Source organism: Terrapene carolina, unplaced genomic scaffold (genome assembly GCF_002925995.2).
Source record: "Terrapene carolina triunguis isolate 2854851 unplaced genomic scaffold, T_m_triunguis-2.0 Scaffold113, whole genome shotgun sequence".
Lineage (NCBI taxonomy): Eukaryota > Metazoa > Chordata > Testudines > Emydidae > Terrapene > Terrapene triunguis.
In genome coordinates this window covers 17,412,496-17,424,870 of record NW_020664464.1, presented here as the reverse complement: position 1 = coordinate 17,424,870, position 12,375 = coordinate 17,412,496, and the positions used below count along the sequence as shown (strand labels likewise).

The following is a 12,375-nucleotide window of genomic DNA, read 5'->3' as shown; positions in this document are numbered from 1 at the left end:
TTTTACGAATGTTTGACTCAGACTGGCAGAATTTCAGACCAATTCACAATACAGATACATCAAGAACTGTTTTAACTGCTCTATAGTTTTAATTTCTGTTTGTGTTAAAACAAAAAGTCACCAAACAGTTTTGTAAAGAGCTTTAAGGGAAAAATTAAAGTTATGGCCATGAAGTTTTCAGTCTCACGGTATTCTGAGGTAGAGAGGTTTATTTATTGTTCCAAGTTGCATGAAATAGAAAAGTTAAGCCACAGAGCTCATCTAGTTATCTTACTCATCCTTAATTAAGAGTAATACCAAAATAAAGCCGGCCCCTTATGGTTAAGCATGCATACCAAAACACGCCCAGTAATTAGTTTAAGACAAACTGAACAGTTGTGTGTGTGTTTTTGTTTTTAAAAACAAAACAAAACAGTATAGCTACTTGTTACATTTATTGAAAAAACAGTTTGGGTTACCTGCATTTTTTTTTCTAATAAAAAGTAAATAAATGAGACTCAACTAGACTTCTTAGTGTGTTGCTATTTACAATTGTACTTACCATAGAGCTGATTTTTAGAGGGTCTTTTTTGGTACCATCAGACCGATAACTAAAATAGAACACAATAAGTTTGACTTGAAACTAAATTGATTCACAGAAAAAAAAAAAATCTTGCTATGTCAGCATTGTCTTAGTATTTATATTTTTACTCAAGGCTCAAGCCATACGGTCTATTTGATTCATGCTACTGCTTACATGCAAAGCCACTGCCACTTTTTTTTTAATGCAAGAGCTCTCCAAGTTCGTGCTTTTGGTTACACTGGATGCTATTAAAATGTAGCATGCCATTTACAGAAAGTAAAGAGGATTTTAATATTTTCCTTCCAGTTTTTTCTTTAGGGTGATGAGCTTTGCTGGCCACACAGACTACCTCAAAAAAGGCAGTACTGTTATTTTCAAACCTGCCTCCTTGCTTAAATTGAGTCAGTGTTTTCTGGCCTCTAGGGAAGCACAAAATAGCTCGAGAAAATAATCTAAAACTACTAATCGATCATTTAAAGAATTGTCCAGTGATTGAGAAGTCAAATACGAAAGAATGCAGAGATTCTTTTTCAAGGTACATAATTCTTGTAACTAGCTGATATTTACTCACGCAAAATCTCCTCCCAAAGTACAGATAAGCTGGGCACCAAAAACGCTCCATAAGGACAAGCCTCCACATTCCCAGGTAACCATAACAACACAGTTATCAGGAGACCACCTTATCAGTTTTACAGGTCCTGTTTTGTTCCAAATATCTGTTAGACAGGAAAACATACATGAAAAGCTTCAAAATAATGATTTAGCTGCTTTCACCATGTTGTGCACACAGTTTTGTATTAAATACAAGAATGCTTTGTTATTTTTCTGATTTGCTGAGTTAGAATCCTTTTCGGCTTCACAAATCTCAGCATGTCAAAAAGGAATGAAAAAGATCATATGAACACCACAATATGAATTCTTCCCCAAGATTTGATCGAAATCATGGGAATTCTCTATTGAAGTACATGAGGGGTGGGAATACACCTACTCAAAGGGAATATATTTATAATTCCCTATCTTGGAAAGCTAAGAGTTTACAGCTGCCCTAAGGCATCTTTAGCTTATACAATCAGCACTTAACTCATTAGATCATCCTTGGTCCCCACTGACCTTGGCAGCATTACAATGTTCATATCTTTACATGGATGACATGTTCTTGAAACATTTGTACTAGGACCGGTACAAATCATAAGGCATACATATTTACCTCTTCATCTATCCCTCCCCACAGGGCCGGCTCCAGCATTTCTGCCGCCCCAAGCAAAAAAAAAAAAAAACCCCCCCCCGGGGGCCGTCCCCCGGCAGGCCCCTCCCTCCCGCTGGGAGTGAGGGACCTGCCGCCCCTGAATTGCTGCAGGTGCCGCCCCTCTCCCTTGGCTGCCCCAAGCACCTGCTTGTTAAGCTGGTGCCTGGAGCCGGCCCTGCCTCCCCACCAGGTCTGTTCATATTTTTTATGCCTTCTGTGAGGAAAATTACAGTGTCTAATGTTCAAGTAACATATCGCAGAGCAGTCAACTGAAGTGCACTGGACTCCTGGAGCATTTTTTTGCTAGCATTTGGGAGATCCTGCAAGGTTTTCTATAGAACTACATAGAAATGATGTGAATTGTCTTAAGTCCACTATGCAAATTCTTACCACTTGATTTACTCACTACATATTTTGACAAACAATACTTCATGTCCCTCTTACAATATATCAGAGTAGCACTGGAAAAGAGGATTTTGTTCTGCATTTATATCAAAGGAGAAAGAGGAAAGGGAAGTCTGAATCCTGTATTCAAAGTCAACATCCAAATACACCGGTCAAGCAAGACTAGAGTTTGGTATTGTTCAGGTTGGGTATTATCTAGCCAGAGCACCTTGTGCTGTTGTACAGACGATTCATAGAGAGGAATTAAGGAAGACCTAAAAACAGAACACAACTTTTCTACTACGAGTCCAATGTTATTTCTCACTTGACCAGCAGAGGGACTTAAAACCTAATAAGAAAGTAATGTGTAAAATACCAAGATTTACATCTTTTAAAGGAAAACACTAAAGCATTCCTATCTAAATCTTACTAAAGTAAGCTATTAAATAAGAGATCCACACCTCATTTGCAAACTTTTGACTTATTTCACAAGACAACTATATCCAAATCAGTCAATTAAAAGCACCCAGGAGACAAACATAAGCACACACAAGTAAAAGCCTACTAATAAAACAAACTTGTTACCATAAATAACAAACATGTTGACTAGCATTGGATAGTATATGCAATATTCTTTAATTCCTGAAAAATGCAATAATGTGTAGACTCAAAACATGAAAACAAAATGAGTTTTTTTTCAAATCACTGTGACAAAAAATCAATGTTCTATTTTAAATTGTGTGTATTTGGAAATCATGGCATAAAGATAGTTAAAATTATTAACGAGCATTACGTTGTGTTTTCAGAATATTTACAAGAAACATCATGACACTCACACAATTTTACATGTTCCATAAAATCAGCATGATCTTCATAAAACACAACTGCAAACTCTGGTAAGAAAGTTAGCATATGAGAACTCACCAGGATATTGTTTTGGTGTCAGCTCCAACTTATGAGACAACTGCATGGCTCCTGTGGAGTTATCTATTGTATAAACTTGCACAGAGCCACTGGAAGAGATGACACACATTTTATGCTCAAACACTTTTAAAAACCTATGTAACTCTTACAACATGTAAAAACTGGTATTTAGATTGTATAAAAGGGGCCCTCAGTTCACAAAAGTGCCTGATTTATAATTCATAAACACCAATGTATTTAAAAGCAGATTAAAAAAAAGGCAGTTTCAAGTTTACACCGTATTTAACAGGTTAAATTCTTATCACAAAGCAAAAATAATTATACAATTAAACATGAGAGATTTTTAGATTGCTATTAAACTAGTAAAATATTCATGTTTGTTAATACTAAAAGTTCTTGATATTTAGGATTAAATTTTTTTCTTGCAGACTGGAGACTGACACACTCTGTCAGTTAACATTTAAAACATGAAATGTAGGACTCAAGACAGATTTATGAAACTACCACTGCACTGAATACTATTTGGATCAATGAAAACACTCTATAAATTGTAAATTTTTACATGGATTCCAAGTTCATAATAATCCCCATGGAAGACCTTTTGATTTGATGCACTATTTATTGTGATGCCAGAAGTCTGTTTCGTACTACCCCATGGCATATAAAGGGTGCTTTATTATTCAAAAATAAAATAAAATAAGAACAAATCCATAAAAAGGAGAACTAAAAGAATACAACAGTATTTAATTAAATATATGCCCAAAAGCAGACAATTGGAAGACTAAACCACAGATGGCCCAAATTCTTATAATTTGCTCTGAAAATAGCTACCCCATGGGTGAGACAAATTTATACCCAACAAGGAGAATTGAAATGGAGGAGGAGGAGGAGGGGCGAGACAGTAGTTTAGCAGATCAGAGTTTCTATATTTTCAACTTTTCAATGTAAAAAGGTGCCCAGCCACCTAGCAAATTTGCTAAGTATCTCTTCTCAGCTTACATTCTATACTATAGAACTGAGTATTCTGTCAATAGTGGCTGTAATGTGTGTTCTCTAGTCACATGTTAGCCCTATTGATTTTAAAAACGCACATCTTATTCCAAACTAATCCTGCTAGTTTGAGTTTGGGAAGCCTGCTCCTGAAGCCTATTTAAAAAGTTTTTAAATTGGAAATGAAGTGTGAGTAAAGTGACAGTTTCAAACAGAGTACAACTGCTAGTTCACTGGCAGTGACTCCTCTTCCCTCACACACTTTTTCTACAAATTGTTGCATTTATACTTTAAGTATAGAAGGAAGAAAATAGACAAATGTCTTTAAACGATAGGAAAACTACAGAAATGGCAAAACCCCTTTAGTTTTAAACAGCATTGTTTAATATTGGTTAAAAAAAAGCATAAAAACAGGAGTTCAGATGTGGTGAAAAAACAAGGTGCATATGGTTTCACCTTGGAGTGTTTGTAGAGAGCAAATCTACATGTACATCCTAGTGTCCATTAGCTGCACAGCTCAGAGTTTTACTCTGTGGTAGTTGCCACAAAGGAAATAATGTATTTATAGTTAGCCATGTAAAAATGTAAACTAAAATTAAAAAAAAAAAAAAAATACTAGAAGCAAGAACTACATTAGTGAAGTCACTTCCTTCGATCGAAGAAGTTGCCAGTTGAAATAAGTCTCTCTTCTGCTCTTCATAGTGGTGCACTTCTCAAATGATTCAATGTTTACTGGGAGAAAAAGTATAGCATACACACAAACTGTACTGAAACTATCCTATCATATGTAAAATTGAGCACTTCAGTGTCAGTCCAGGATGCTGAGCATCTAACAAGATCAGATAATAAATAGATCAGTAGAAGAATGGTACACTATTTATATCTTTTCATGGTGTTTTTTCTAGTTGGGGGGGGGGAATCAATAAAAATGAATCGTTGGCTGTTAAAAAAATGGTAGAAAGTCTTTATTGTCCCCTCTAAACCTTGTCTTCACATTATTACATGGATAATCCATTTCAAGTTTTAGCAGTACAGGCCACATGGCTAAAAATAAATCCGGTCGGAGAAATTCTCTAAATAGCTTTCATTTGTATATTTGTATTTCCATTGTTAGTAACAAAGTGCAGTCCCGTCATTGCTTATAATTTTTTTAATCCATAATTAATTTAAATTTTCTACAACTCTACTAAACTCTTCTAAAACTGTAGAAGCCAAAGGTTAAAAAAAAAAGCAAAACAGGCAATTCAGTCATTTAAATTAAAAAAAAAAAAATCTCATCCAAGAAATATAAGGCACTAATTTTATCTTTAAAAACTTTATTGGTAAAAATGTGTTTGCTCTTAAGATGCAGGGAGAAAGCAATAACCACAGTGCGCTCAAGAAATCCCAATGGCAGCTCTGATGAGACAAACTCAGGACAACGATTTTCTGAGAACAGAGTGGGAACAGAGAAAATGAGGAACCCTGTTGTCTCACCCAAAGTGACAAAGAATCCAATTTAAACATTTATATAGCAAATTACATTAAAGAAATACCATAACCAGTGGCATTTCCCATATTTAGTCTGTATCACTGAGGTATTTATATTTGAGAGTTTACTTTGTAATATGCCCCTGGTATCCTCCAGTAAGCTTACAGCTTAATTTTTATTATAGAAAAAAATAGCAAAAACAATTCACTTGTGGGGCATTGCTTCATTATATTGTAATTTAAGACATTTTGACATTTCTTTACAAGCCACAGCAAAATGGAACCTACAATGGAACACCTATTCATTAGTTTACAAGTTCCAACAATGCAACTTTGTACTCTTATAAGGTAGTACTAAATAGAGGAAACTGTGTCTATGTTTCATTAAAACCCCCCAAACCTTTCCCATCAGACCTTTAGAGTAGCAATATAGAACTTACTTAGCACATCCAAATGCCATTAATCTGTATTTGTTATTTACTGCCACACAAGTTCCATCAAAAACATCTTGTGCCCAAACACCACGGAGCTGCTGCAAGGGGGATTTAAAAAAAAAAAAAAAAAAAAGGAGGCTTCAAGAGATGTTATTTACGCAGCACATTAATTCATCTAAGTGGGCCCAATCTGCATCCCTCCATACATGGACCTCCCACTGAATTCACAGATGTGACCAATGACCATAGAAGACATGGGGCGCTCTGAGACCGGAGGACTGACTACTGCATTGGGCCAAGAGGAATTAAAACCTACATTTTTTAAAATTTTAAGATGTCTCCTCTTTTTCAAGATAGAAATTATGTCCAGATAAATGTCTTTTCAAATGTATGCTATATCTTGATAGCCTGAAGCAAAGCATATCTGTCTTTTTCTTTTAAATATGGCAAAAGAACAGTACATACTGAGTTGTCACTCTTGTTAGTTTCTGATTTTTACCACTTAAGAGAACACAATGTTTTGTAACATTTTTTAAAATGTTGCTCTTTAATGGAGGCATTGAGACACTTCAGAAAATAAGGATGTTGACACAGAGATCCCAAGTCAGATCTCTATTCTTTTACCACAGCTCTTAGTAAAATAGATCACACTTCTATACTGGAAAAGCCCAGGATATTTTTAAAGGCACTGATATGTTCTAAAAGTTTGTCTTTTAAATTACAGGAATGACAAATTATAAAACCATGTAACAAGCACAGTTTGCCTCAAAAACTGACATCTTTCTCCATTTTTGTAGGGTTGTTGTAAAATTTAGTTAGGTGCATGACATGTAAAAATGCCTGTGAAGTTATCTGGGTTATGGGCTTTAATTTAATGAGAGCTCTGGTTAAGCAAAGTAAAACAGGTTTGTAACATTTATTGTAAACCATGTGCTTTTATGGCACTACAGAAAAATAAGTAGAATGTACCAAGCAAGGCTCATGCAAGTAAAAAGCATTACCAAATCCAAGCTGAAACTGATGGATCTAGATAATACTAAAAATTTAAGCAATATAAAATCCAGGAAGCTGAAAAAGCCTTCTGTAGAGAATAAAAAAGTCAAGTAAGGAAATCTAACAAAACAAAGTTTAATATATATTATTAAATATAGACAAAAAGCCCCTAAATACCTGAATGTTAAGGAAAATAATGATTTCCCCCTGTATGGGTAGTTTGTAGGCGAAATTAAAAGTGAAGAAAACATCTCAGAAAAGACCATAATTCTCTAATAGAAACATTAGAAATCATACCTATAAATGTGATAGGCACCTCTCAAAGCACTTAAATCAATAGTTGGCAGAATATCACCTCTGAGGTATTGCACAGCTGGGGAAAACACCCATTCTATTATTCCCTGTTTATAGGTGGTAACAGGAAACCAGTGGCAGAAACAGAAATAAAACCCCAGAACTGGGAACATAAACAAAGTCACAGATCCTGAGCTGTTATAAATTGTAACAGTTTAATCGACTTAACGAGAAATATGACAATTTTCACCTGTTCTCTATCTGCCCCCAGATCTCTTAGCATCCTGTCCTGTGCTTTCCCACAAGGCCACAATTCCTGCCCTAAAAATTATTAATTCCAGTGATTTTTATGGACTATAGTAGTTTTATTTGTCCATATTAGTAGTCATATTTGTCCATATTAGTAGTCATGTTAGTGGAAGTGGCTCTACAGCTAATACACCTCTACAGCGATATAACGCTGTCCTCGGGAGCCAAAAAATCTTACCGCGTTATAGGTGAAACCGCGTTATATTGAACTTGCTTTGATCCACCGGAGTGCGCAGCCCCGCCCCCCTAGAGCACTGCTTTACCGCGTTATATCCGAATTCGTGTTATATCGGGTCTCGTTATATCGAGGTAGAGGTGTACTGAAGAATTCAGATGAATGTCAAGAACTCATTTAAAAATGAAAAATTAACGTCAAGAGACATGTGTCATAAGAGCAATAAGTAAACTGTACCTCAGCAGTGAATCTACTTGATATTGGGGTAATGAAACCAACTCTGCCATCATTAAAAACAGCAGCAAACCCATCAAGTGTGGCACAATATTCCATATCTCTAATGTGTATATCTTCAAAGCCCAAGAATGAACCTGCTGATGAAACAAGAGCAATTGTTAAGAACTGTCATCACAATCATTTTGCTAACCAGAGTTTACAATCTTTCAAGTATTCTCTCTGTCTGTAATAGGATCTCAGTACAATAGGCTAGATTATCTATATTTACAGAAGAAAAAAACCTCTCTCCTCTTCAGTTGTTAGAGCAGAAAAAGTTATCAGACTTAGATTTTTGGTGTAGAAGGTATTTTTTCCATTGTATCTAACCAATAAAGGGGGGATGGGGACAGAGGTGGGAAAGTACCTCGAGAAGACTGCAGGTCCACAGAAAATGGTACTGTAGATAGGTTGATGGCCTTCCTTCCATTTGTCATGCCATCCCAGTGAATAAGGTGGAGCAATCCATCAGCAGTAGCAACCAGTAGATCCTCCAGCATGGACTGCAAACTGAGGAAAAGCAATTGTTACTCTGCAGAGATGGGTTGTCTAAACCAAACACTCAGAGGACTATTCATGTAACAAAATGCTACTTTATAACACTGTAGATAAACAGATGTCTGGAAGCAATTACTCAAGTTACACTGTGGAAGATGTAGTATGCAGTTAAAAGGTTTATCAAGATACTGAACTAACAAAATATGAGAGGTGTTTCCACTTCTCCAAGAATTCAGAGTTCATGAACATTGAATGGATAAAAATTAGCAGTGTTACTGATATCTGAACCTCCGATAAAGACTATTTTCTTTTTGTGAAAGTGAAAAATGTGTAAAATTATTGGAAGTAACAATTACTTAACCATCATACCAGATTACTGATATTCATAGATTATAAAACCAGGGACCACTGTGATCATCTAGTCTGAGCTCCTGTATAACAAAGGCCGTAGGACTTCCCTGAATTAATTCCTGTTTGAAGAGGAGTTTATCTTATCAAAGCTTTATGTGACAGCTGCTAATCTGAGACCTATACCTATTGCCAGAGTGAAAAATACCTGTTGTTGCTAAACCCCTCCCAAAAGCCAGGCTCCCTACAATTTAAAATAGCTAAAACCTGTATGCTGTATTATGCACTGTACTGAATTTTCACTTAAAAAAAAAGTTAGTAATTTATTTTGTTACACTTTCTTTGCCTGTCTGGCTTCAGTTCAGTTTCTTTCCTATAGCAAAACGTGGTCTCTTTCTACCCCTCCCCCCCCCAAGTTATTTTCAGTGTTTTCCTCCTTTCTTCCTCTCCTTTTCTCACTCCCTATCACTCTTCCTCCCAACATCATGTTTCCTATCTCCTACCTATATTCTCTCCCCATCTCCCTCAATCCTGTATTTCCTCTACAACCCGCTCACTTCCACCCATCCACCAATGCACACCTCTTAATTTTCATGACTCTTCCACAAAGGACTTAGGAAATTTACCAGACACCTAAATAGCAAGAGGCTATTAGGCAAAAGGTCAAACATTTGGAGGGATGCTCTTACCCATAGCCAACACCCATTCAATGAGAAATCTTCTGCTGGGAAAAGGGACAATACTAGGATTCTGACCTAGGGTGCTGTCCCTGGACTATTTAGGCAAATGTAGGTGTCTGATAAAGCTGAGTGCCCTTCCTCCCCACATCCAGAGCCTTCTGGCTTTCTACAAAGGTGGGCAGAGGGGTATGTAGAGTGAAGGTTACTAGATTCTTTTCAAATTCACTACTGCTCACAGGACACTGAATGGTAGCAGCTAAAACTAACAAAACTCTGACCAGTTTACACTCTGCTTCAGCATTGCAAAGCTCTCAGGCAGATGTAACAGAACTGTTTGCAGGCAGACATAGGAAAACATGTCATCACTCTATACTCTGATTATGTATGTTTCACTATCAACAACTTAGAAACTTAATTTTTCTCAAATGAAGTCCTAGAATCTGCAGAAGTTGAGGGTGCCCGGAAAGATTCTCTCTCATTGTGGAATTAACATATCATTCCACCTCATAAAAACAAAGAATCACTCAAAAGATGTTTATTTTCTCCCAAACAAAATATTTTATATGCACTCTGAACCCAGGGCCAAATTCTACATAGAAGCACACAAGCCAAAATACACAATTTATACTGGAGACACTGAAATAATCTTTTGCTAAATTTATTCTGATTTCTCAGGTTATTTTTGAGTTTTCATAATCATATGTATCAAAATTACTTTAATGTCGCATATTCAAGTGTGTAATACATATACAAAGTTCAAAATTATTAATTTTTACACCTACTGTAAATATTTTTCAAAATTCCCCACAGAATATTAAGGAGCGGTGAGGGTGAGTACCATTCAAGTTACAACATGAAAAAAAATCTGAGGTCCATTGCTTGCTATAACTAAAGAACACACATCTGAAGCAGTGCTACCCATTTAATTCCACAATGCACTATTCATAACTTAGTAAAAATTAAAACATTGATTTGTGTTCCTTAAATATTTGCAGAATGAGTCAAAAATAGAGGTTTCCTTTCTACAAGACTATGCATATAGCATACATTATGTATATAATTCGTGTTAGGATATAGATATTCAAGCCTGTCTGTAAAGGCCTATACTTTAAGAATTTAGGTATATGTTTATCATTTAGCTAGTTATAGAGGTATAAAAGAAAGAATCTGTGTAAGGGCCTTCTCTCACTGTGACAGTCTGAGGCCCTGTTCTTAGGCCAATGCCTTTGGCTAAGAGGCAGGCATAAACTGGGAAGCGTGCGGTCACATCCTCACATTTCAAACTAGCCATATTGAAATAAGAATCTGGGGCTGTTAGGAAGGTGATCCGATCTATCACCCCCAGAGAAAGGGAAGAGCCTAGAAGATGTAAAAGGAAATTTAGTTTGATAGTTTTCTGTCTGGTAAGAACTCACTTATCAACAGACACAGCTGGGAAACCCTTATGTCTGTATATATGTAGTTGTGAAATCCTCACTTCTGTGTTGTTTTGTCATTATAGTTCCCACTTTGCTATGTTTATTTGCATGGTCTCAGTCTGGTTCTGTGATTGTTTCTGTGTGCTGTATAATTAATTTTGCTGGGTGTAAACTAATTAAAGTGGTGGGATATAACTGGTTAGCTAATCATGTTACCATTTGTTAGGATTGCTTAGGTAAATTTTAGTAGAATGATTGGTTAAGGTATAGCTAAGAATATTACTATCTAAATTAGGGGCAAACCGGAAGTAAGTTGGGATTCGAAAATAAGGAAAAAGGAACTTGGATTTAAGCTTGCTGGAAGTTCACCCCAATAAACATCAAATTGTTTGCACCTTTGGACTTCAGGTATTGTTGCTTTCTGTTCATGCGAGAAGGACCAGGGAAGTGGGAGACTGAAGGAATAAGCTCTCTAACAATTCAGTACACACAAGCACCCCTGAAAAGAGGAGGCTAAATGGAAGTTAAAACTCCGCTGCGACTTGTGTTTATATTTCCTCTCTCCCCCTTCTTTCACTATCATTTTTGTGCCTTCTTCCATGCCACCCCTACACTTGGAACTTCCTTTTGCACATCTGTGAATCATGTACCCATCCTCTTTTCTTTCAAGTCCCATCTGAAAAAAAATCACTTCCATAAAACCCACAGACACTACCCCACAGTGCTACAGCTTTAAAAAGGTCACTCCTATTATAAACAATCCAGACTGAGTTTCTTTCTGAGTAACCCAGTGCACTTAAATTTATGATGTTGGTTTAGACTGATTCTTTCAGGGCAGGAAATAGGTCTTTCGTCTTGTATTAATGCTGAGCACAGTGTGGACACTTCAATATAGTACCTTTCAGAGTTGGGGGGGGGGGGGGGGGGAAATGTGCTCACCAATGGAAGAAGGAAGCTTTCCCTGGACTTCACAGGTCAAGTTCTCCACTCAGCCTTTGTCTCTGCCCTAGCAGGTTTAGTAGGTATGAGGACTGGTACCACCGTTTTGTATACCATACTACTCTGTATTTTGCATGAGCCAGACAGAATATAGAAAAGCTATTTGAAAAATAGCTAAGAGTTTCTAAAGGGTGTACAAATGTGCAGCAGCAGTGCAAATAATTTTTTACACTTGTACAGGATGTCTACATTAGATGTTTGTACTGATGCTGCTACACCAAGGCAAAAAATCCACACCATAGACAAGGCCTGTAGACAAGCACCGAGGCGAAGTATTCGTGCAAATAAGCTTCCACTTTCCATCTACCAATTAGCAACTTAGATTTTACTTTCTTTGGTCTATTTTCTCGTTCCACTCCCCCCAACTTTTTTTTTTTT

The 12,375-nt window shown here is 36.5% G+C and overlaps 1 protein-coding gene across 1 annotated transcript in view; it reads right to left on the bottom strand.

Annotated features, from left to right (window-relative positions):
- RIC1 (RIC1 homolog, RAB6A GEF complex partner 1) overlaps positions 1–12,375 on the bottom strand; it is a 71,964-nt gene that overhangs the window by 30,585 nt on the left and 29,004 nt on the right. Inside the window, exons 4-9 of the mRNA XM_026652334.2 lie at positions 8,422–8,564; positions 8,019–8,155; positions 6,017–6,108; positions 3,117–3,205; positions 1,134–1,278; positions 542–590 (exon numbers count right to left, since the gene is read on the bottom strand). Coding sequence (XP_026508119.1) covers positions 542–590; positions 1,134–1,278; positions 3,117–3,205; positions 6,017–6,108; positions 8,019–8,155; positions 8,422–8,564 — 655 coding nt within the window. The remainder of the gene's footprint in view (positions 1–541; positions 591–1,133; positions 1,279–3,116; positions 3,206–6,016; positions 6,109–8,018; positions 8,156–8,421; positions 8,565–12,375) is intronic.